The sequence below is a fragment of the Chelonoidis abingdonii genome, chromosome 8 (assembly GCF_003597395.2).
Source record: "Chelonoidis abingdonii isolate Lonesome George chromosome 8, CheloAbing_2.0, whole genome shotgun sequence".
NCBI classification, from domain to species: domain Eukaryota; kingdom Metazoa; phylum Chordata; order Testudines; family Testudinidae; genus Chelonoidis; species Chelonoidis abingdonii.
Window position 1 is genome coordinate 86,172,484 of NC_133776.1, and position 25,999 is coordinate 86,198,482.

General features: G+C 40.0%; 1 protein-coding gene across 9 annotated transcripts in view; it reads left to right on the forward strand.

Moving 5' to 3' along the window:
• Positions 1-25,999, forward strand: part of ATP7A (ATPase copper transporting alpha) — a 57,783-nt gene that overhangs the window by 12,230 nt on the left and 19,554 nt on the right. For all 9 annotated transcript variants that reach the window (XM_075068808.1, XM_032766984.2, XM_075068810.1 and 6 more), the window contains exons 2-4: positions 11,688-11,828; positions 18,947-19,436; positions 20,550-21,287. In XM_075068808.1, the coding sequence (XP_074924909.1) occupies positions 11,709-11,828; positions 18,947-19,436; positions 20,550-21,287 (1,348 nt within the window). In that variant the 5' untranslated portion in view covers positions 11,688-11,708. The remainder of the gene's footprint in view (positions 1-11,687; positions 11,829-18,946; positions 19,437-20,549; positions 21,288-25,999) is intronic.

Here is a 25,999-nt window from a genome sequence, read left to right on the forward strand (position 1 = left end):
AAAGCATTTTACTAACATGCCTATATCAGGTTTGCAGCACCCCTTGTAAGGTGGGAAAGCTGTACTGTTTTTCCTTTTCACCCCTTGTCCCTGTGTTACAAATAGGGAAATATGCAGGTTGACTTGCCACACAGGAAATCTATGGCAAAATCCAGACTAGAACCCAGGTCTACTGATTTCCTCATGTGTTTTAATGGTTAGAACTTGCTTTCTCTTGATATGTTACTTATTTGTTCTTTGGTTTGTCATCTATTCTATCCTTATTTGAGATAATATTGACTACAAGAAATAATAGTCAGATACTGTTTATTATTAATCTACCATCACAGCTGTTACTATGAATGTTCGTGTAACAATTCTATAGCGTAAACTCTTGCTTTTCAAAAACTGATAGTGATTTATTTTCAGCATTTTTTATATGTATTGTTACGCAGCTTTTAAGCTGTTAGGAATTTTTTTATAAATTATTTAACGGTTATTAAATCTGTTTTTCAATTGCTTAAAGCAATGTAGTCAATTTAAAATAACAAGTATTTTTAGATAGTGCTATTATAGTTGCTTTTCAAGTTTGACTTGGAGACAGCTTCCTCTTAGCTAAAAGGGGAGGTTAGCCATTGCTTCTGTTAGAGTTATCAACTGGAGTGACAAATAATTGTGTTGTTTTTTTTGTTTGGTGTCTGCACCAAAAAATCTCTCAAACAATTGCTTTTAAGTTAAACAAAATATTAAGTTCAACTAGAAACAAACATCTTTTTTTTTTTATTCCATTTCATTTTTGGATGTTTTTTATCCTTTTAAGTTTTTTCAATAAACCAAGGTAAATTTTGAACTGAGTTTTGAAATGTCTTTTTTTGGCTTTCAGGTTTTTTTTTCTTTTTTTGTCTGACACTATTGTGAATTTAGGTCAAATTCAGCAAAATAATTTTGGTTGATCCCAAATTAGATTTTTTATTTGAATTATACCCACCTCTATTATCAATAAGGGTGCTAACTGAACTGGTTGTATTATATAATGGCTTTGCTAAATAACACATTTTATAAAGCATTGAAGTAGTACTGCTAGTTTGCTTGTATCTACATATAATGCAACTTTTCAGATTTATACTGAGCAGCCTAAAATTTAACTTTAACAGTTAATATTTCTCCACCTGATCCCTTAATTCCAGGAAAAAAATCATGCCTGTGGCATATGTGCAAATTTTGCAAACGAAATACAATCCAGAAGTCCATATGTTGTTTATATAACACAACTTCCTTCTGCATATCAGTCCTATCTTACTGGCATTTTTTATACATGGGCTTTTTTAAAAAAGGTTCAAGAGTTGAGGGGTTTGGCTGACTGATTGGCTGACATCTGTGTTGAAGAGTTGTAATGGAGCTTAACCTTTTCTAAACCGGTCAGCTGTTTTAGGCTTTGAAATGCTGGAATTCTCCTCCCCCCAAGAGATATAGCTATGGAAGGCTATGCTAAATAACTTGGATTGAAAAATTCAGAAATAAAGCTGTGGCTTATCAGGAACTCATGTCAATGGATTGTAACTCCTTCATGCCTCTTGGCACAATTCCGTATGTTACCGTATCTTAACACGCTGTTCTGTTTGCCTTTATATCATTCCTAATGCACAGAATCTTTACAAATGGATTAGCATTTCAGTGCATAACAAAACACAGTTGTGGAGAGGCTACCATGAAAGAAGCGTATTAAGCATCGTAAGGCATTTGGACTTATGTTAAAAAACCACGAGCAGACTCCTCATAGCTAAAAATTACTAATTAAAAATGAGAATACTAGATGAAAGATGAGGACCCATCACATGCAGTGCAGTCAATAATTATTGTGCCAGCTGTGATTATACTGCATGTCAAGCAATAGATCTCCATTTTAGAGTCCAGGCTATCATTTGTGTGCATTATTGTTCTTAGCCCCTTTAACAGTACTGATCTCAGAATTCTTGTTTTTGTAGTAGTTGTAGAAGAACAAAATGTCTTTTGTTTGTTCCACCTATTCATTCATTTTGTTGTTTGGCCCTCTGAGGTAGTAGCTCATGATTAGTCTAGTTCATGCAAGTGTTAATACTGACTTCTGCACTAGCCATAAGTACAAACAAAGCCAGTGGCTGCTTGGGGCCCCACATTCCCTGCAGACTCTGCAATCGGCAGACTGACCCTGTCTTCTCTATCAATGAGATCAGGCGAGAGAGAGAGAAAATAGCTTCCTGCCTGACATCATCTTCTCTTCCCAAACCAATCCCCAGCAGCAGGACCACAGGCAGAGGTAACTCTTGTCATTTCTGACCCTCCACCTTTGAGCAGTTTGGAGTACTGCTTCTGCCTGTTGCCCTTGCAAACCAGTCTTGGTTGGGATGAGAGGATGAAACTAGAATAATCTATTTTAAATGTTTTTTGCAAGAAGCATGTGGTATAAACACTTTGCAGTTCTGGTGAATGTCTGAATAGCTAAAAGTAGAAGCATTGCTCATACTCACTGTTGATGTCTGTGGCAGAAATGTTAAATCATAGAGCCGGGTTTTTAAGGGTCTTGTGACATTAAGATTTCCCCTGTCTCTTGGCTGACATTTGCTGCATGCAGCTCTGAGTTTGGCAGATGCCTTGATCAAAAACTGCACTGTCAGATACCGATCATGGAAAGTTGGTGTTAAAGTTTAGAAAGATTAGCTAGTCTTAATTGAGGATTTCAGAGGAAATGTAAGGAATGCAAATCCAGAAAGTCTCAACTCTTCAAACTAGCTTTTATGCTTGTTGTGAAAGTTAAATATGGGCGACTGTAAAGATTAATTTCCTTGGACCTGTCTCACATTCCAAAAATACTAAAATCCTAATAGAACTAGAAGTTAATGTTACAGCTGATGTATGTTGTGACCAAAGAGGTTTGTCTTGAGTTATGTTGCATTCAGTTTACCTAACCTCACTCTCTGCCAGTCCTGATTTGAGACTGGGAATTAACACATCAAAACTAAATGCAGAGTACTAAATTCAGGGGAATTGTGCTGTACCTAGTTTAGAAATCTGTTCAAGGGCATTTGATCAGCAGTCTGGCATTGAGTGACAAGCTCTCTGCTAGAAATCAATAGCATGAGGATGATAACTTGTAAGTGAAAGCTTTTAAAAATGGATACATAATTAACAATGCAATATTTTACCTTTATTTTTTATTTTGTTTTTTAGGTTTGTGGCTAGGTTTGCTCTTTACTTTTTCATTTCAGGTTGTATCTTTTAAATATAATCTTACTTGCTTCCTTGTAGTTGCAACATACACAAACTGGACAGAATTTAGTTACAAACCTCAACAGTGCCAAGGTTCTATTGCATAAGATCACATTGATCATAATCTTCTTTGCAGAAATATTGAGCAGTCTGTAAGTTATGGACAAACTCAGATCTGATTTACCATTCTGTTTTGTTGAAACTGAAATAAAACTTTGGCAAAATTCTAGCTTGAAGAATTTTAAGAATAATTTGAATCTATATATCTGTGGTTTTTAACTTTGTTTGTTTATTTTATGGACCTCTAAAAAAAATTCAAATGGAGGTACAAACCCTTTTGGAAATCTTAGGCCTGGTCTACACTACGCGTTTAAATCGATTTAAAGAGCGTTAAATCGATTTAACGCTGTACCCGTCCACACTACAGCACTCTTTATATCGATATAAAGGGCTTTTTAAATCGATTTGTGTACTCCACCCCGACGAGAGGAGTAGCGCTAAATTCGATATTAACGTATCGGATTACGGTTATTGTGGATGGAAATCGATGTTATTGGCCTCCGGGCAGTATCCCACAGTGCACCACTGACCGCTCTGGACAGCAATCTGAACTCGGATGCAGCGGGCAGGTAAACAGGAAAAGCCCCGCGAACTTTTGAATTACATTTCCTGTTTGCCCAGCGTGGAGCTCTGATCAACACGGGTGGCGATGCAGTCCCAAATCCCAAAGACTCAACAGCATGACCATACGGGAAGATACTAGATCTGATCGCTGTATGGGGAGAACAATCTGTTGTATCAGAGCTCCGTTACAGAACAGGAAATGCCAAAGCGTTTGAAAAAAAGTCTCCAGGAAAACACAGCGCTGCGTGACAAGCGTAATGGGAAGCCAGAGACTACAATGGACTCTCATGGATGGAGGGGGTACTGAGGACTCCAGCTATCCACAGGCCACAGCAGTCTCTGAAAAGTATTTGCATTCTTGCTGAGCTCCCAATATCGTAGGTTCAAACATAGTGTCTGGCGTGGTCAGGAAAGCTCCTCAGTTTCCCCCCACCCCCACCACGTGAAAGAAAAGGAAAGAAATCATTTTCTTGACTACTTTCAGTGTCACCCTATGTGTACTGATGCATAGCTTGGTAACTGATGCTGCAGGCAGTGAGAAGAGCAGTATCACGCTCCTCTCCCTCTCCCCCTCCCCGCGGTGGTAGGGCGGTCGCAATAAGGACATAGTAGAGCCGTCTCATGAAATATCTTAACATGTTTGACATCGAGGCCAACATTGCGTTACTACCCAGTAGATAGGACAGACGCTAATAACCAGCTCATCATAGCAACTGGGGCTTCAGCCCCCTCCTTTCCTGTGTAAAGAAAAATTCTGAACTGCCTGACCTGTCATAGCCAGCAGATGCTGGGCTCGCTCTCCCCCACACCGAATTTAAGTCCTGCCTGACTAGCATCGGCGCTGGGAGGGCAATGCTCCCCTCATTTTATTGTCACTAAAACAAACCTTTCAATGTTTTTTTATACCTGCATTCTTTATTACTTCATGACAACAAAATGGCAGGGAACACTGCCCACGGTTACCAGGAAGGTTGGAGGAGGAGGTGAAGCAACGGGTGAGTTGTTCAGGGGCACCCTGTGAATAACTGACGAGAGCAGGCTTGTTGCTTGGTAACTGTCCTCCATAATACCCTTGCCCCTTATTACTAGGCAGGGACTGACTCTATTTTTAGAAACCATAAGGGAGGGATTGACTCAGTTCCCAAGTGATCAATTCCAATTTTGGCTTTTGCGTTTGCGCCACCCGCAGATTCAGCCAGGAGGCACTCATGATAAGCAGCGCGGGGACAGTACAAAGGGGGGAGATAACGTCATCTCATTGCCAGTTTTCTCCGCAGTAGACGGTACAGAAACGACCGGCTAACCATCTGTGCATCACTGCAAAGCAAGTGAATGCTGCCTGTGGTAGCGCTGGCAGTATCGCCTCTCTGTCACGCGCGGCATCCAGTACAGACGTAGAGGTGGTGCCAGAGAAAAAAGCTGAACGGGCTCCATGGTTGCCATGCTATGGCGTCTGCCAGGGCAATCCAGGGAAAAACGGCGCGAAAGGATTGTCAGCTGATGTTTTCCCGGAGGAAGGAATGACTGACGACATTTACCCAGAACCACCCGCGGCAATAATGATTCAACCCAGAATTCCAAGGGGTGGGGGAGACTGCGGGAACTATGGGATAGCTATGGAGGAGTTACCCACAATGCAACGCTTCAGAAATCGACGTTAGCCTCAGACCATGGACGCATAACGCCGAATTACTGTGCCTAGTGTGGCCGCATGAAATCGAATTTATAATATCAGTTTTATAAAACCGATTTTAGCTAATTCGATATTATCCCGTAGTGTAGACGTGGCCTTAGACATAGTTTGTGGTCTCCTCGGGGTCTGCGGATCACAGACTGAAAACCACTGCTATAGATTTTTAAAGAAAATTGTAACTGAAAACAAATACCGAAATATGTTGCTGATGGTATTCAGACTGGGCCTAATCCAACCCCCCTTTGAAATCAGTTCACTGACAAAAAAGAAACTGTGTTAACATGGAGTTAAAATTGTCTTTTGGTATTTCCTAACCTTCCAGAATGTCTTATTTAGCAAAACCAAACCTCTGAAAACCAGGAAATACAAAGTTAAGGTACATGTCAGTGAGCCTTTAACTCTGACTCTGGACCTGGCAATAACCACTGGGAATTATCTACATTCACTCCCACTGTGTTCAGTGTTGTATAGCTATATTGAATGGTGAAGGGAGCAGCTTGACATAGTTGTGATTGTGGTAGGAGGAGATCTGGGGGTCTCTGCCCCTTTGTGGGGAAAGGGATCTACTCCTCCCACGTGCTCCCCATTGTGTGATCCAAGTCAGAAGATGTATATATTTCTTGAGAAATTAGCATTATTTCAGAGATGCTCTGTAGGATCAGAAAGTTCTGTAGGTTGTCTCAGTAGCAATGCACTTATCATGGGGATTATGAGCAGTGAGGCCTCAAATGAGACTGTTCTGTGGGTTTAATGATAAATATAGTGTTAAACAGCATCCTGTGCATAAGGGTGAAGGGGTTATAAAAGGGAGCGAAGGTTTTTTAAAGTTTAGCAGCTGTGTTGTTGTTTCTGTGGGCTAAATGTTTGAGTGTAGGGCAGGTGTAGGTAGCTCCTGTTAGTACAGATCTCCTGAACATGAGTTTTTTGTCTTTACCAAAGAGAAGGCATTGTGACAGGTTCCCCTCCCGCCCCCTAGGGTGCCACCTGGGACTGGGGTACCACTGAGCCTGCCTGACCCACCAGCCTGGGCTCACTTCACACTGCATTGCTGAGGCAAGTCAGCCAAGTCCTCCCTCAGGCTTCAGACTGCGCATTACCAGCACACAAACAGGTAGGGGGACACACATGCTGAGATCAGCTCTGCATGGAAAAACTCAGCTAAGGAATTGCCCAGTATTCTATCCCACCACCCCAGGGTAAAGCCAAAATTGTACCATTTTACACTGCACAGAGCACTATACAGCCTGTGCTCATGACATTTGCCCCCTCCCTCAATGTGGAAAGAGCTTTTTGCCCCCAGTTATGAATTCCACACACTAGGTTTCAAACAAAACAAAAACAAGTTTATTAACTACAAAAGGGAGATTTTAAGTGATAAGGAATAGCAAACAGATCAAAGCAGATTATCCAGCAAATAAAACAAAAACGCAATCTAAGCTTAAGATACTAAAGCAGGGGTCGACAGCCTTTCAGAAGTAGTGTGCCAAGTCTTCATTTATTCACTCTAATTTAAGTTTTTGCGTGCCAGTAATACATTTTAACGTTTTTAGAAGGTCTGTTTCTCTAAGTCTATAATATATAACTAAACTATTGTTGTATGTAAAGTAAATAAGGTTTTTAAAATGTTGAAGAAGCTTCATTTAAAATTAAATTAAAATGCAGAGCCCCGTGACCGGAACCCAGACAGTGTGAGTACCACTGAAAATCAGCTCGCATGCCACCTTCAGCACCCGTACCATAGGCTGCCTACCCCTGTACTAAAGAAACTGGTTACAAGTAGTAATTTCTCACCTTAAATATTGTTTTAGGCAGATTGCAGAGATTCTTCAAGGCCAGCTGCACTTGCCTGCAGCTTAAACCTTCAGATATTTCATTCACAGGCTAGACAACCTTCCAGCCTGGGCTCAGTCCTTCTCCCATCGTTCAGTCTGTTTCTTAGATGTTTACAGGAGTCATGTTCGGCAGGGTGAAGAACCAACCCTGATAATGTCACTCCTCTACCTTAAATGGGTTTTACATATGGTAGGAATCCTTTGTCTTCCAGTGTGATTCCTACCTCCGGTCAGTGGAAACATACTAGTATTATCATGGAGTCCAGTATCAGGTGACTTGCTGGAGGATTCTCTGTGCCTTGAAGTCTTTAAACCAGAAGTTGAGGACTTCAGTAGCTCAGACATAGGTCAGGGGTTTGTTACAAGAATGGGTGGGTGAGATTCTGTGGCCTGCGTTATGCAGGAGTTCAGACTAGAAGATCATCATGGTCTCTTCTGACCTTAAAGTCTACGAGTCTATATTCACTAAGTTATGCATCATCATCAGATGAACTCCTTTTCTAGCAAAGTTATACTATATGAAAAAATTGAGTTAGTTACCAGAAACTTTATTATTTTTTCTATTACCAGCTTTGCATTTAAAAACCTTGCAATAAGTGAAAAATGTTAATGCTTGTGTGCTGGCATTTCATTATTACTCTGGTTTACCCTTTAAAAGGGCACCAGATTAATTCCTTTGTATGTAGAGTTTTTCACGCCATTGATTTTTTTGTGTGGCATTTATTAGTTATATAAATAACTATTCCACTCACTATATGCTTGGGGAGTGGAGGAGTCTATGCCAAACAAATAACAGGCACTTTGCCCTGTCCAGTGATGCCAACTAGTTAGAACAATAGAATAACGAAGACTGAGTAATGGGGGTTATTGTGATTGGAGCACATCACAGGATAGAGGGTTTTAAAGAGATTTTTGGACGAGAAGGAGGGAGGTTGGCATACCTTAATGGGAAGGCCATTCTGGGGACACACCCAAAGTCATGAGTGACTAAATGAGTGAGATATAAAGGGAGTATAGAAGTGAACCTTAGAGGGAGTGTGTTGGAGAAGATAAGGGCAGAGAGATAGGCAAGATCCATTGTAAGCTAATTGTAATGTGAACAATAAATATGTCAAATTGTATTAATGTATAACAGAATTAATATTTAAATTACTGGAAATGCCAGCATATACACACGCTATGTTAGTCCCTGATGTCAAGGGAAGAAGTGGAGAAAAATTCTACTGATAAACATTTTTTTTTATTACAGAAGATGTTACGATGAAAAAAGCCTTTTGTTTGAGTTCATGTGTAGCTGCTGCTTATTCCTCACCTGAAATCCTTTGTCTTTGTTTGTTGTAGAAATAAATAATCTGTACTGAATTATTTGTTGTTTAATAAACCGGGTTCTGAATTTGGGTAACAAGTAAGCAGCAGGTGCAGATGAACTTTTAAAGATCCTGTTTTCCCTATGAACATTTTCTAGAAGTAATATAAAGAGAAAGGGAGAAAAAAACCTGAAATTTGTACTAGAGATGCTCCCCCACTAATTAGGCCATCATCTTTCTCCCGACTGTTGCAGAGTATCCACAAGCACTGATCCTGATTCAGGAAAGCAGTTATGAGCACGTTTAAGTCTCTTTTTATTCAGAAGAGTGCTTAAAAATGTACTTAAGCATTCTCCTGAATATGAATAGGGATGTATTTTTGAACTGGGAGCTCAGTTCTGCCCCCTTTCATTAAAAGGCTGCCTCCATGAAGAAGCCAATTACCATCAGTCACTTGGATATTCACTTAAAACAGGTTTCACTGTATCGCAGCAGCCCCATTATGTGGAAAGTAGGATGTCTTTCTGAATATTCCCTTAGGGTGTCAACAGGGCTGTAAAATAGCAGAAACATTCCTGTGGTTGACCTTGAAAGAGCATGCTGAGGCAACAGTAAAGAGGGAAATAGTTGTTAAAACTTAGTTTTATAAAATAAAATAATCAAATTAAGAAATTCCTATATTCCTTAAAGTTAATTTGTTTTGTGCTGTGTTTATGGAGCCAAAAACCACCAATTTATGTAGCAAAACAAGGTAGCTAAGACACACATTTGTCATGTTTGTGTCCAGAGAGCTGGATGAATACAGCCATTCATGCTTCTTAAAAATTGAATTTTGATCCCATTTACTCTTCTCCCACCCAATAGTGGCTGCCTGACAGACAAGTTCCTTAGAGCAGTGTTTTTCAAACTGTGGGTCGCATCCCACTACTGGGTCGCGGCATATAAGGCACTGGGTCGCCTTGCTCTGGTCAGCACCGCCAACTGGGACGTTAAGAGTCCCGTCAGCAGTGCTGCCCAACTAAGGCAGGCTAGTGCCTACCTTTTCCGACACCACGCTGTGCCCCAGAAGCGGCCAGCAGTGGGTCCGGCTTCTAGGTGGAGGGACCACGGGGCTCCGCGTGCTGCCCCCACCCTGAGCACCACCTGGTACATACCAATTTCTTTGTTAAATTGACGAACTTACATAAGCTTGCAGTATCCAGCGGGCATAACTGGACACTGGAAGACGGAGGTTCCTAGGGTTGTTTCTGGGACCAGAGATATTGGCTGGTGTCATTCGCTTGCAAGTAGCTGGGAGGAGCTTACATGCCAGAGGCTATGGGTGAACAGCCCAGGAGTGGGGGTTCTTCCAGCAGAACAGAGTAAGTCTGGCTCCCAGAGTCAAGGAGTGGAGTGGTCTAGCAGGTCACTGGTCCAGACAACACCAGAGGGGAACATCACAGAGGACATCAACAGTTTTCTTCAGCTGGGTCCCCAGGAAAAAAAAAGTTTGAAAACCAATGCCTTAGAGAGACGAGGTGGGTGAGATAATATCTTTTACGGGACCAGCTTCAGTTGGTGAGAGAGACAAGTTTTTGAGTTTACACCGAGCTCTTTTTCAGATATGTTCATTGTTACATTTCCCCTTCACTTTGAAATCTTCATATATTCTTTGTTGAAATGGATGCTAATTAGACCAAAGTGTCACTCACGTTTCATTTCATTATTAAGCATTTAGGCTTCAAAAGCATTCCAACTTTTGTGTTTTTTTTTTCTTGTGATAGTCATGTATGTGAGTTCAAAATAAGAGATAATCCTGATATTAAAGTGGTTGCTTGACAGTCTTTCTGCTATTCTAGTAGATTTCAAAGCAAAACCAGATATTTTCATGCCCTTGTGTCATGGAGAGGAACAGTATATTAATTCTGAATGAATTACAGGAGGCAAAGTCTCTCTGCAAAACCAGTTTTATGAAACATTTTGAATGTTATACTGTAGTTTAGTTTTCCCGCAATAAAGTCCCATACCAGAGAAGCAGGTAAGCTTGTGGTTTGCTTTAAATGCATGAGTAGTCCCATTGAAATCATCTACACATTCTGCTGTCTTCATTGCCGTCAAACATTAGGCAGTTTATTTTTTTCCTGCAGCAGTTGCTCATACTCTTTCCTGGTCAAATGTCTGTTGTAACTTTCATTTATGAAAGACATAAATTCTTCCCCCTTTTTCTCCTTGTTTCAAAGCTTATTCTTGTTTTCTATGACTTTTTTTTTTTTTTTTGGCCAATGGCTTACATAAGCTAAATATTTTGCATCAGACTCTTTTGTTTGCTTGCTTCTCCTAGTAAAATTTTCAAACTTGAAAATATAGTTTTAATTACCTTCCATTTAATTATTTGGTTCAGTACATTTTAGCATTTACACAAAGAGAAATGAATGCAGCATCCTGCTAAGTAGTAGTAAGTAGAGCTGCCTCGAGGACATGTCAAAAAGGCCTCCCTATCTTTTCCAATTCATTTCTTAGGACTGCATTCAATATGGCTGTTGTTCTTGTTAGTCACACAGTAATGTGTAAAACAAACAGACCTGTGGAAGAATTAATTCTCTTTTCCTCATGCATTCTTCTCTCCTTTAGATTTCACCCAGTGCCATGGTAATTGACATTACAAAAAGCCACATCTTACTGGTTTGTTTGTTTTTAACTCCTTGCTTGGACATAGAACACTAGTGATTCAGAGCTGTTACATGAAATTAAATTGTCTTGGCTATAGCACAGAACTCTTTTCTTAATAAGTATATACTTCAAAGATAAAGGATGTATATAAATGGTTAAAGGATTCCTTTAGACATCTATTTCTCTGCAGTTCCTTGCTCCCCACCAAGTTGTTACTTGTACTTAAATTATATGTTCCCAGTTACAATATCTATTTAATCTTATGCAGGTCACCTTGTTTTAGACCTTCAGTGCAAATATGAAGTTGGATTGCCTTTTTTTATTATTCATGTCTCAATATTTCCTTTTGACTCATAGGAATGTGAAGACTCAAGCAGAATGGATCCGTCAGTGGTGGCAAGATCCATGGTAGCCTTCGTGGAGGGGATGACACGTAATTCTTGTGTTCAGACCATTCAACAACACGTTGGGAAACTGAATGGAATTCACAATATCAAAGTAAGTAACTTTACCAAAGTCTCCTACATGATATGGTTCTAATGGGAGAAGCCATGATAAAGATTGATCTGAAGTATCCAGCAGAGGAGGAAAGGACTTAAAAAATATATAGTCATTTTATTACCTGTGAATCTGCTGTTTAGAGTGGCTTTGGCATATTTCCAGTGCCAGAGAAATGCAGAGATACACTTTTCCTGCAATTGATGACAATTCATTTCATTTTTTTTCTAAAGCACCTTTTCTCTCATACTTAACCGAGTTCAGCAATGTAATGTATTGAAAGCAGAGGAGAGGAGATTATGTAGAGTCCAAAAGAAGAGAGCAGATAGAGATCAAACGACAGGAAAAGTGGTGGTGTTCAACTTTTAATCCCAGTAAAATAGTAGTAATAACACTTAGCTCCTACCTAGAGATTTCCATTAGATATCTCATGGCACCTTTGCAAAGGAGGTAAGCATCATTATTCTCATTTTACAGACTGGGGGAAACTGAGGCACAGAGGTGATGTGATTTGCCCAAGGTCTCCTAAATCACAGTCCAGTGCTCTGTCTTGTTGCCTTCCTGTGGCTGTTTTACCCTAAACCTCTTCAGATCTTTTCTTGCAGTCTGGCAATGTAGGGAGGCAGCTTGGATAGCCTGTGAAAGGAGGGTGTGCCTTGAGTTGCTCAGTAAATCCCAAACTAATTAACTATGATACCTTTCACAAGGAAGAGGAATGTCACTATGATGTGGAATTCGAGAGTGGGGATGGAGAGTAATGCAAGGGAAAGGTGAGATTCTTGGTGTCCCTGCCAGGCATTCAGAATTCCCTTTCCTTTTTACTGTGTTTATATGGGAATGGGAGGTGGTATTAGCTGCATCTTTTAAGGGGAAAAAGTAGTTCTTCTTGTTCCTTATTAATTTAACTATTACTATACAAAAGTCTTTTTAAAAGAGGTTGACCTTTTAGCAGAAATAATTGATTTACTTTTAATCAAAACTTCATATCTTCAGAGTTTGTGGCTCAAACAAGAAATCCAGCTTTTGTAACATGGGCTATTCTGCAGGGGGGCAGGGAAAAAAAGCAAGAATCTGTCTAACTTGAAACAAAACTCACTGGGGAATATTTTTTAACCTGTAAGCTGTTCCATTCTAACCAATACATCCATTTTACAATATGTTTACAAATAATAAAGCAATTTAACACCTGATTGATCCATTCTAGTCTTGTGACCTGTTGTTTGGTGCCAGAAGGCATATTCAGTCCTACCAATGACAGCAGCAGTGTGCTGTTAGTCCTAACTGCCTGGTACACAGGTGAAGTTTTCCCCTCAAATTGAAGTTTTAACATTCCGTGGCAATTAAATAATCCTGCATAAAACAATGTACCCATGCTTTCTGTAGGGAGTTATTTCCATCTTAATCGATGTGGTCTAGACAAACATTGGGCTTGCCAAAATAGTGGAGCCTGTTTTTTGGCACGTGGTCACTATAACTAGCTGTAATGTGCAGCTGCTTACCAGAGAATATGATGCAGCCAGCTAGTACAAGTTACTTCTGTCTACACTAGGAGTTGGTGCTGGCTACAGAGATCTGCACTGGTGACTTAACAGAATTTGAACTCGATTGATTCTGGTAACAAAGAACAGATCCACTGGCAAAATCAGTTGTTCATTGTTTTTAGCAAGGGAGATACTACTTTAAATAGTAACATCGAGCACATGTTGCAATCAGACCAATAAATAAACCTCCACTAAAACTAAGTAAAAGGAAGAATTGAAATGAATGAAAAATACTATCTGCAGAATAAAATTATTTTAGTATCTTTCCCTTGGTGCATTAGGAAAATGACCTGAAAGGCTTGACATTCTACAACAGGAGTAGGCAACCTATGGTACATGTGCCAAAGGTGGCATGCAAGCTGATTTTCAGTGGCACTCACACTGCCCGGGTCCTGGCCACTGGTCCAGGGGGCTTTGCATTTTAATTTAATTTTAAATGAAGCTTCTTAAACATTTTAAAAACCTTATTTACTTTACATACAACAATAGTTTAGTTATATATTTTAGACTTATAGAAAGAGATCTTCTAAAAACGTTAAAATGTATTACTGGCACGCGAAACCTTAAATTAGAGTGAATAAATGAAGACTCGGCACACCACATCTGAAAGGTTGCCAACCCCTGTTCTAGAATGTCAACATTTTACAGTTTAAATTGTTCCACCCTCCTCCTGAAAATTTTACACAAAAGCCTGCGCTGGGAATGATTCATGACCTCCCTGAATATAACATACTCTGTATGGCCCCATTAATAGCAAGTACACTGTGAAATGGGTGCTTAAAAGAAAGGCATTAACCACTTTGTTTTGAAACAGTGGGGTAGAATACACCTCTTGCCACGTCCTATTTGGCAAAAAATATACTGTAGAGACTAAAAGTTTAAGTGGAAGAGGCTTATAATGAAAATCAGGAGGTCACAGTTAATACTTAGTCCGCATTACAGAAACAAAACTTTGAGTTAGGTGGACAGATTTATTCTTCCTTTGGCCCATGCGTAATCTCTGTCAATAATGAGGCACTGTTGTGTTTAAGGGTTATCAGATAGGCCAGCAAAGGAAGCATATGTTGAATGTCTAGTGCAGCCACACAGAGCTTTAATTTGGGTTATTTTGTTTTGTAATTGCAAGAAAACCAATAAACTACTGTATCCTTGTTATTGATTCTGCCAATTGCGTAATTGATGACAGAAAAGGAGAAAGGTGGTCGTTAAACTGATGTAATTTGATCACAGCAATGGTCTCCTGGTTGTTTTTTGCCTAAGGAAAAGATAAAATTGGGAGATAATGTGTTGGGCCTGTGCCTGGTATTGGTTTGCCCTTTTGGAAATTGAAATAATAATGTTTGATTCCATTCCTCTTGGAAGCAAATTAAATTGGGGATATTTGTACTGTATGATGTGAAAGATTAGGAAGTCTGTGAACTTCTAAAACTTAAAGAAAAAAGATAGCTTTTTCTTTAATGATTCTCATCTTGAATTCTAAAGCTGTGTTGCATTCACTAGATTTTGATCCTCTGTATCCCTACTTCTAAGGCCTGGTCTACACTACAGGATTAGGTTGAATTTAACCACATTAGGTCAATTTAAAAATGAATGCGTCCACACAACCAACCCCATTCCGTCAACCTAAACGGCTCATAAAATCGACTTCTGTACTCCTCCCCGGCGAGGGGAGTAGTGCTAAAATTGACTTTGCTGGGTCGAATTTGAGGTAGTGTGGACACAAATCGAAGGTATTGGCCTCCGGGAGCTATCCCAGAGTGCTCCATTGTGACCACTCTGGACAGCACTTAGAACTCTGATGCACTAGTCAGGTACACAGGAAAAGCCCCGGGAACGTTTGAATTTCATTTCGTGTTTGGTCACCGTGGCGAACTCAGCAACACAGGTGGGCCATGAAGAGACCCCAGGTGCGTGGGGCTGACAGCCAACAGGGACCCCAGGTGCGCCCGGCAGCAGCCAGGACCGTAACTGACATGTTTGGAATATAAGTAGATATGACAAAGTTGTGTTTCTATGTTTCTTCTATTGTATATTGTTCTAACAGTTGACATGCATCTCTGGGTTGGAACTCAACAGATTTTTTTTTGTAGTTTGATTTCAGTTTTCCCCACTCAAGATCATCTGTGGGAGTATTTTATGCCATTATATTATTGATTTGTATTGCGGTAGCACCGAGCAGCCCCAATTATGGACCAAGAACCCGTAGTACTAGGTGCTACACAGACACAGAACAAAAACATGGTCCATTCCATAGAGGTGTTAAGGAACCATATGAAGAACTGGAAAGAAGGTTTCCTATACAGGATATCCATTTCCTCAATAAACAGTTTATGAAAACGTCCTTATTTCATGTTACATTGGATTTAAATTATGACCTAAGGATTGATAGTTAAACACAACATCACAAAATGTATCAAAATTTAAAAAGAAAACACAGTGTAAATAATTTGTCCAGCACCACTCAGGGCACCTGCTAATTTTCTCCAGAAATGTGTAATTATGGCAGAGTTTACTGCTAAATACGTACACAAATAACAGACATGGAAAGAGGAACATCCCTTAAGTGCTGATGTGGGGAAAGGGACATGCAGAGAGAATTACATTTGCAACACAAGCAAATGTGAAATGTTGTAACTCTCACCAATATGAAATTTACTGTAGAGTCTTACAAATTTTAGTAGAATAAGCATGTTTCAATAATTATAGGTCAGCATCAGGAATTAATTGCTGATATGGGGAAAAATTAGACTAAAGCTAATTCTTGGCCTAACTGTAAGAAATAATACACCTTTTAGGTATAATTATTAGAGCGTAGCAAGCAGGCCCTATGTATTTCTGCTTGTTATAATGTGAATACTTGTTTGTAGTTCTCATATGCTGGCAGCCCGTGTATGCAAAATAATTCCCGCTGAGTAGAACTGTGTTGGATCTCTACAAGATCACTGGGCCAGCATCAACCAACCACTTCTTAATTTGATTTATCTGTTACAGCAGAACCATACTGAAAATGGGAGGGTCATTTCAAATGATAGAATTTTGCAAATGGAGTAAGCAAACATAATAAAAAGGGATAATGCACCACAAAATCTTTATTTGTTTTGACATTTGTGTTTTAGCACATTATGAAGTGTTCTCAGTAACTGAAAGTTGTGAATATAAAGTAACAAGAAACCTTACTCCAAGATGCTGGTTTTAAACCTTTGCTGCAAAGAAGGAAGGGTCATTTTTTTTTTTTTTTGAGTATCCAGATTATAAAGTGTGTGTGTTAGTAAAATAAGGCTTAGCGAAGTTCTACTACAGTGAGTTGATGAATTCATACTAGGAATTTACAGCTCTTTTGCTTATCTTAACTAATAAATGAGGTTATATCACCTTCAGCAGTAGTTTACATACTAAACAAAACTGGCCTGGGTTGGAAGTGACAGAGAATTTACTATCTGATGATGGTGGGAAATGAATTAGTGGTCACCATCCAGTGCATAGTGGATTGGTGTTGGCATCACAAAAATATTGACAACTGCTGTGGGGTTTCTCCTGCCCCCTGCAGCTCCCAGCCACCTTGAGAGTCAGGGGAGACCCTGGAGCTCCCCGCAGCTCCCACCTGCCGTGGGCAGGGGGACCCCACAGTTCCCAGCCACTACGGGTAGGGGGATCCCATAGCTCCCAGCTGCCATGGGCAGGGGGACCCCACAGCTCCGAGCCCCCACAGGTGGTGGGAATCCTAGGGGGTCCCCATTTTGTCATGGATATTTTTAGTAAAAGTCAAGGACAGGTCACTGGTTTCCGTTAATTTTTCTTTATTGCCCATGACTGTCCCTGACTTTTACTAAAAATATCTGTGACAAAATCTTAGCTTTAATATTGAGGCACTGACCAGGCTGAGGTTTCTAAGCACTACTGCAACATACATTTTAAATAATATTTAAAAATCCTTGCTTTTGCAGACTTACTTTTTCAGCCATTTGCCCATCACCTACTGCTTCCCCCGCCCCCTCCTGTTTTCTCTGAATAATCTATTCAGACCTCTAGAACACACAACTCAGATTATATGTAAGGCTCTGTTTGAATGGAGAGCTAGATTCACAGATTCAACAGATGCCTGGGAATGTTACAGAGTGAAGCCCCTCCTCCCCCATTCTGTTTCCTTCCTTTTTCTTCCCACGCTCCCGTAATCCATCACTGCACCATTGTATGACAGATTAGAGTTGTGCCTTTGCACAGTTTCTGCTTTTTAAGATTAGATCTAATACATTTGTCTGCAATGACTAATCCAGTTCAACAGACCTTCACTTTAGGGTTTTAATATGTGCTCTGTAAAGCATTGAGACAGTGTAGGAAAGTTGCTGTGTGAGAATATACCCTATAATAGAGCATAAGATTCTGAAATTGACAGACTGCTGCTCTGGTAGAGCCTCCCATATCCAATCATGTTGTTGTCACACAGGTGAACATAAGTTAATTTATGGTTTTCATAAGTACAGTCTCAAACTACTTCTTCAAGGTGAACACTAAAGGGCAAATGATAATGGAGAAGTGTCACTGTGGTAGGTGTTGGAATTATTAATATTTGAAATTACTAGTATGGGAAACTAACAAACACTAATTTAACCATACATTAAATCCAAAGGCCAAATGACACTTATACAGTTGCTCTAAATAATAAGCAATTTACTACACACAAACAGTAACAAAACATTTATAAGCATTTGATCCAGATACTTACAAACGGGCTACACCCGGGGGCACTTAGCAGAGCTGATGCGGGGCAGGGCAAGGGAAGTGCCATGCAGGGGCATGTGCCCCTCCCCATTTGCTGCTTGGCTTGTACTGAACATGCTCGCATGGATTGAGCATGCACAGTAACACTGCGAAGTGGCTGCCCTCACTCTGCCACCTCACTATTGGCAGGCGTGGGTCATCTCTGGTGCTTAAACCTATATTGGTCAGCTCCAGCATAATTAGGCAGGTATTTCCAATGGACCCTTTAAGAGTTTACTTTTTTATACTCTTCAGCAGAAAAGTGATGTCATTGCCAATTACTGACTTCAGCTAAAAACCAATCTGAGACAATTCACCCTTATTTCCAGTCTTAACCCAGATAAGATTTACAAGGCCATTCCCCCTTCCCAAGGCCATTCCTCCGTATCTCCTCCCCTCCTTCTTGTGGACCAACAGTTTTTCCATTGCTCCTGGTTTCACATAAGCTTTAAGACTGGTATGTGGTTGGGAAGGCCATGTTGTCTCATTTTAAGACAGATACTTTTTGTCTTATTTAAAACCATCTGCAGTCACCCCTATCAGTTAGAGGCATTTTTTTTTTTAGCAACTTTCCCTTATCTCAGTTATTTTTTGAATCGGACATCCTCCCTATTTTATTTCTTCTGGCCTTATTAGTTTCAATGCCTTCCTTCTACTTGTTAATCAGGGCCTTTCTTTACAACCTGTATATATTTCCTTAACTAAACTTAAGATAACTCTAATACTTGAATTTCATGCTTATCCTACAGTAGGTAGTAGCTATTTGATATTAAACTAGCGGGTAGTATTACCTCTAAGTCATTTTTTTTCCTCTTCAAGGTATCTCTAGAAGAAAAGAATGTAACCATTATCTATGACCCCAGACTCCAGACTCCAGACTCCCTTCAGAAAGTTATAGTTGACATGGGATTTGGTGCTACCCTGGCTGATTCAGACCCACAACCTGTTTTACTTGACACTACTTTTCTAACCATTCCTGCTCAGTCACATGTAACATGTGAACAGATCTGTAATGTCCTACTAAAGAACAAAGGTATCTTGGATGTTAAAATTTCCTCTGACCAAAAAACTGCAGTTGTGACATTCATTTCTTCTATTATAAATGGCAACCAGATTATTCAAATGGTGCCAGGCACAGATTTAAATACTGCAGCACCAGAGAAGACATCAGGGACTGGTGAAGATTCCAGTTGGTCCCAAGCATGTGATGTTGTGCTAAGGATGAAGGTAGAGGGGATGACCTGTCATTCTTGCACCAGCACCATAGAAGGAAAGATTGGCAAATTGCAAGGGGTACAGCGGATTAAAGGTAATGCCTTATTTTAATTTTACGTGTAGATTAATTGATTACGCTGTCCTTTTTTCATATCTGTTGATGCGATCTGTCATGAAGCTAGGTGGTTCAGTAGGATGATTCACCTGAGTGTCAGTGGATACCCAGTTCCATGTTTTAGAGCAGTCGTTCTCAAAGCCCCCATTGGCTTGAAGCGGTGAACTGTGGCCAGCGGGAGCCGCGATCGGCCGAACCTGGGGATGCGACAGGTAAACAAACCGGCCCGGCCCGCCAGGGGCTTTCCCTAAACAAGTGGCAGACCGGCTTTGAGAACCAGTGTTTTAGAGCACAAGTGAAAATGAGTTTCTAACCGATTCTAGTTTCTAACAGGAACATTCTAGTCTCTTTCACTTCCCCAATGATCAAACACTTGCCTACTTTACAAAACCATTTTACAGTTTGGTACAGTGCGTCATCTCTGCTTAGAAGACTGCCAGGCCTAGAGAAGTTGATTGACTGTGTCATAAAGAAAATAACCCAGTGTCTGACCAGGCTTTTGGTCTCACATGAATGCTTTACATTTTGATTGGGAGAGGAGTAATAGTGTTCCTTTTTCTTTTATAGCTCTAATTATATCTAACTTTTCTTTTCCATCTAACCTTAAATAACTAATAATGGAGTATGTAAGGTAGTGTCGTAAATGGAGATGGCAGCAACACCTGATTAATTGTCTATAACATAATGACTTGGGAGTCTATGATAGAAGAGTTTGTTTAGCATTAATGTAAGAAATAACTAACATACTGCTGGGCAAAGCATGAACTTTCTAGGAAAAGGTCAAAAAATGAGGCAACAGGAGATTAAGACCTGTTGCAGTATTAGGCACCAAAGGTAGAAAAACTAGATCACTTAGGTACTTTTGAAAACTGTACCCAAAGTTCCTTTTTCAGTGACTTAAGCACTTAAGAGCCTAAATCCATCACATTGACTTTCAGTGAGACTTAGTGATTAAATCATTTTTTGAAAATTTTACCCCATTGACAAGATGCGCTGCTTATAGGACTCTCTGTGGTCAGCGATATTTAAATGAAATGTTATGAGGAGATGGGGAGCAAAGACACTAATACATTTTTCTGTTTTAATTTTTAGTCTCCCTGGACAATCAGGAAGCTGTTGTTGTGTATCAGCCTCATCTAATTACGGCAGAGGAAATCAAAAACCAAATTGAAGCTGCAGGTTTCACAGCAATCATCAAAAAACAGCCCAAACCCATCAAGCTGGGTGTTATTGATGTGGAACGTTTAAAGAACACTCAAACCAAATCTTCAGAGGGAACCCTTCAAAAAAGTCCAAAGCATATCAATGACTTAAAGACCATTGTTTTCAGAGTCGATGGCATGCACTGCAATTCCTGTGTCTTAAATATCCAGAGCAGCATATCAGCACTCCCAGCTGTAGCAAGCATAGTAGTTTCTTTAGAGAAGAAAACAGCTACTGTAAAGTACGACCCAGACTTCATCAGTATAGATGCACTGAGAAGAGCCATAGAGGCAGTATCACCAGGGACGTTTAAAGTCAGTCTTCCTGATGAATATGAAAACGTCGAGCTTTTCAGCGCACAGATATCTCCAGTGAAACCTTCTCAGACAGCTTTAAACAGCACCAACCAGTCCGTTACTCAAGTTACTGTGGTAAATATTGAGGGAATGACTTGTAATTCTTGTGTGCAATCTATTGAGGGAGTCATTTCCCAAAAGCCAGGTGTAAAATCAATATGTGTCTCTCTTGTGAATCATAATGGGACTATAAAATATGATCCTCTCCTAACTTGTCCAGAAGACTTAAAATCTGCAATAGAGGACATGGGATTTGATGCTTCCTTATCAGGTAATGCCAAACGACATTTGTTTGTACTGAGTTTGTATGACTAATTCACTTCCCTTTAGTATATCATACTGCCTAGAATTAAATGTACAGAAATATGGGGTACAGACTCAATTTGCTGAATGAGGTATTCTCTATATAATTATTTTTCATGCTACTGGGATTGTACATGTGGAGACCCACCCCTATAGCGTTGAGACTCATTTCCTTAGTCCTCTGGATTAATTGAAGATGATTAACTCAAGATGCCTAAGAAAATTTCCCCCTAATTTCATGTTATAAGTATTTTGTTGCTGTCTATCTTTAATGGGATGAATATGGGAGATGGGGACAGTCCTTTGCACTTCACTAACAAAAATGGTGATAAATTCAGTAGAGAATTCAGAGAAAACAGAAATGACTCTGTGACTGAAGGGGAAGGGTTAGAAGAGCTCTGTATGAATCACTTGGCAAGACAATGGCTAGTGAGACATAGGCATAACTGTCTACTAGTATCGGAATGGTGTAAACTTCAGGGAGGAAAAGGAATTATTTAGGATGGCGCAAGGAATTAATTAAATAGCATCTTGTTACTGTGGTGATTGGCACCCCTTTATATGTGAAATGGGAAGACATGTTTAACTAGGTGTAATGAGATGAAATTATAGGAGAGAATTTAGGCTGACTATCAGTAAAAAGAGATGCTGCTCAATGGAAGGGGTGGAAGCCCCATAGCCTGAATCACTAGGGCTAGATAAAACACTGACAAACATACCATAGGTAACAATTATTCTTCAGAGGTAGGGAGATGAGACTAGATGGCCATCTCTAATTCCAGTGATTCTTTCAACCAGCTCCTGTGTGTTACTCAGGAGTAAGTCAAAAATAGGTTCTCCTTTTATATTCTCCAGAAGGAACTGCTATAGGAAGCATTTGCTCATGGTGTTGAGAGAGCCTATTTACACTGCAAGGACTTTCACACATGCTTAACTTTACACATTGTGTGAGGTCAGTGGAACTCTTCACAGTATGTAAAGTTAAACTCATGCATACATTTTTGCAAGATTGTGGCCTTAAATGTTTGTCCTGTTTATATTTGGAGTAGTTGTACTCACTGTAGCCATCCATATTTCTGACTTGTGGTGCTCTCTGCCTAAAATCTTTTGATATTCTAGGGAATCTTTTCTGTACAGGACTGCTCCCCGACCCCTATGACCTAATCCATCATTTCTATACAGCGTGCAGGAATTAAATTATCCACTGATTCCTGAGAGGAAGGAAATCCTGAATGCTAATTCCATCCTTGCCATTTATTTGCTGTGTGACTTTGGCCATTCCTCTTAACTTCATCTCTTTCACCGTTTGTAAAAATGGGGTTAATAATACTAACCCCATCTTAATTAACATTATACAGCATGTGGAACAAGTAGAGTGCTAAATATTATCCTACAATATCTAGGCAATGCCAGCTATATCAAATGCCAATTTTGTCTTTTAAAGATAAAATGAGAGAGAGAGTTGCTATAAATGTTATGCTAAATTGGCAAGGAGTGTGGTTCTGTTATATGTGTGTATAGTGTATGACTGTGTCAGTAACACATTTACCTGATCAGATTGCAATATGTTTGTAGCATCTCTGATCTGGAGTAATGCATAATGCTACTGTTATAGTTCATGGGTACCTCTGTAAAATTAGAAGTGGCTATTAATTTTTGTAATGTCTGTTGAAGATTTATTATTATTTGTATTATGATGATGCCTAGAAACAGCAATCAGTCTTCAGGTCCCAAGTACCAGTGCCACATTCTGGAGTGCAATTCAGACCTTTGAGGGGTTGTCACCTGCTGCCCTGTAATCATGGGTGCTTCACAATGCTTTGCTGCTGTAGCTCCCAACTTGGGCCTCTTACAAAGAGTCTACAAGCATGCAGGTCACATCCTGAGGATCTGTGTGCTAGACAGCCCCTGGTTCACCAGCTCTAACCCCAGCAATCTGTTTAGAGCCCCACTCTGGGTCCCGCCAGTCTTGGTTACTACTTGCAGGTTAACCCCACCATGTTCTCTGTCCCAGATTTTCCCAAAACCCTGTATTCTGCAATGTCCAGCATTCTCCTGAACAGTTCAGAGAAATATATGGTTGGTTTGTTCCTCTAAAGACACACAATCAAATAACAACTTAGTAACTTCATTAGGGTAAATACAGCCTTCCCTTTAAACACAGCATAGAGATGATTTATAATAATAATAAAACAAATTGATTAACAATGGTACATATGCTAAGTGATGCTAAGTAAAAGGAATAAAGTTAGAAATGATTACAAGCAAATAAAAGTGAAAAAACTCATCTAAAAGTCTAAAACTTAATCTAACAAAATACAGGCTTTGTTCAAGACAGTTTCTCTCACCAGTTATTTTTCTTCCCAGGCATGAGTGACTTTCCCTCAGGCAGGACCTTTCACAAAAGTACAAGTTTCCTTATCTTCATAGGTGAATGATCTTTGCCTGAGAAGGTTTCTCACCTATATTCAGTTCCAGAGACTTCAATCCCCTCGTGGTTGAAGGACCCATCTTTCTCAGCTTGCTAGAGCTCTGTTCCCTTTTGTCTGTCTAGTGATGGACGCCAAAGATGGCTTCTGTTCTTGAGAGTTCAATGACCTTGCTTCACGAGGTAGGAAGCCCTTGTACATGCAGCTTGCTATGTTCACCAAGAAGCTGACCTCATGCTGTTCTTCCCTTTCTGTGGGATTCCTATCCCCCATATGTAAATAGAGTTTCTATTGTTTTGATTCTACCATACTAAATTTACATAGGAGACAGTCAGATAGCTGCCCTGACTCTTGTCTGGATGGGAACTGTTCCTTCCCTTGTTCGGCCACACACTTAAAACCATAATATCAATGAGCATTCATAATTCCTTCTATAATATTTGTCACGCCTGCTGGAAGTAGCTCACGACTTTGAGTGCTTACTTCAGGGCAGACTGTCAAAAACAAGGCAGATACCCCAACTGAAGGTGTGTTCTATAATTAGATTTCACCAGGCCAGTAACAAATGTTAACTCTTGGATCACTGCAACAGTCTTACCATGGAGTAACAAACAGTCCCGATAGACTCTCCAGTCTATCTTGCTGCTCAGATAAACTGGACTTAGTGATAAACAGTCACTTATACCAAAAGTCACACAGTATTCAAATTGCTTTCAGACCCAAGAGACCAGTCACTAAACCCAGATCAATTAGCACCTTAGATCTTACACCAAAGACAATGCCAGTAGCCAATACTGTAATAAACTGTCTACAGGTTTATTGACTAGAAAAATAAACTAGAGTTATTTACAGGTTAAAGAAAGCAAAGATATACATACAAGTGAGTTGCCATCTAAATCCAAAGAGTGGCAGAGTTGTAGTAATCTGTCAATTCAAAGTGTCTTTCATGGTGGACCCAGGAGGCAGCCTGGGGATCTGTGACTTTAGTTTGGTGTCTGTAGCCCAGTCAGAGTTCAAACAGAGCAGAGATGGAAAATTTTCCTATGACTTTGTTTTATTTCCTTCATTCAGCTTCCAAGTCCACAGGACGAGCTTCCTTGACATAACATTTCCAAGGTGCGATAGAGCCACTAAACAATCCTTTGTATTGCGATGTTCCTTGATGGGCAGTGGGGACAATTCCTGTGCCTGGGTTCAAAAGTTCAGAGCAAACATGTTCAAAGTTATGAAGCAAAATTTAACATATTTTCTTATAGCATGGAATACAGACGTTACAAGCTAAGTTAATGCATGCAGCAACTTACAAGCATTTAATAGAGTCTAAACACATTCTCGTAAGACTAATACTTATTCTGAGCAAAACTAATCTGATCTCCAGCTACAAGGGTGTCAGTTCTTAGCTAATGTCTGCAGCCTGGGCAAGAGTTGGCATCAGGCTTGCCGGCATCACTATGTTAGTACATATATATTACAAGGATATTAATCACCAGTGTGTAGTCATTAGCTTTCGGAAAAGACCTCACTCTATACACTTCTGTAGTACAGTAATATTGTATATACTCAGTTAATTCAGTTGCTAATCACTTGAGGCTCAGATCCCTGCATTTGTAGACCAGTAAACGGATTCTACTGAAAAGTAAAAACCTACACCAAGCGTCTCTATCCTGCTGGGTGTAGATGCCATGCTGTCTTCTCCCTTACTTGTTAATCTGAGTTTTGCTTCTATCCTTGTTAGCTTCATGGGTCTGTTTACCTCAATTTATATATAAGCAGTAAACACGCATTTCTTTGTTTAGGACAGACCTGTTTAACAACTCCCCCGATATACCTGGCTTGAACACATTCTAGTTATCATTTCAGCTTATGTCCATAAATCTTAATACCCACCATGTACATACATGATACAAGATTATTAATTATCAGTGAGTTACTAGTTTTCAGATAATACCTCTTAAAGTATATTTTGTATGAAGATCACCACCATAGTGGGTAAGATGTAAATACAGTGGTGCTTGGTGTCACAACTAGGGCAGGTCTACATTTAAAACAGAGCAAAGGCGCTGTTTCAGTGAAAACGCTACCTACATCGATGGGAGGGCTTCTCCCGTCCATGTAGGTACTCCAACTCTGCAAGAGGTGGTAGCTATGTCGATGGAAGAAGCCCTCCTGTCAACCTTGCTCTGTCTATACCAGGGGTCAGGTCATTTTAACTGTATTGCTCAAGAAGGTACATTTTTCACACCCTTAAGTG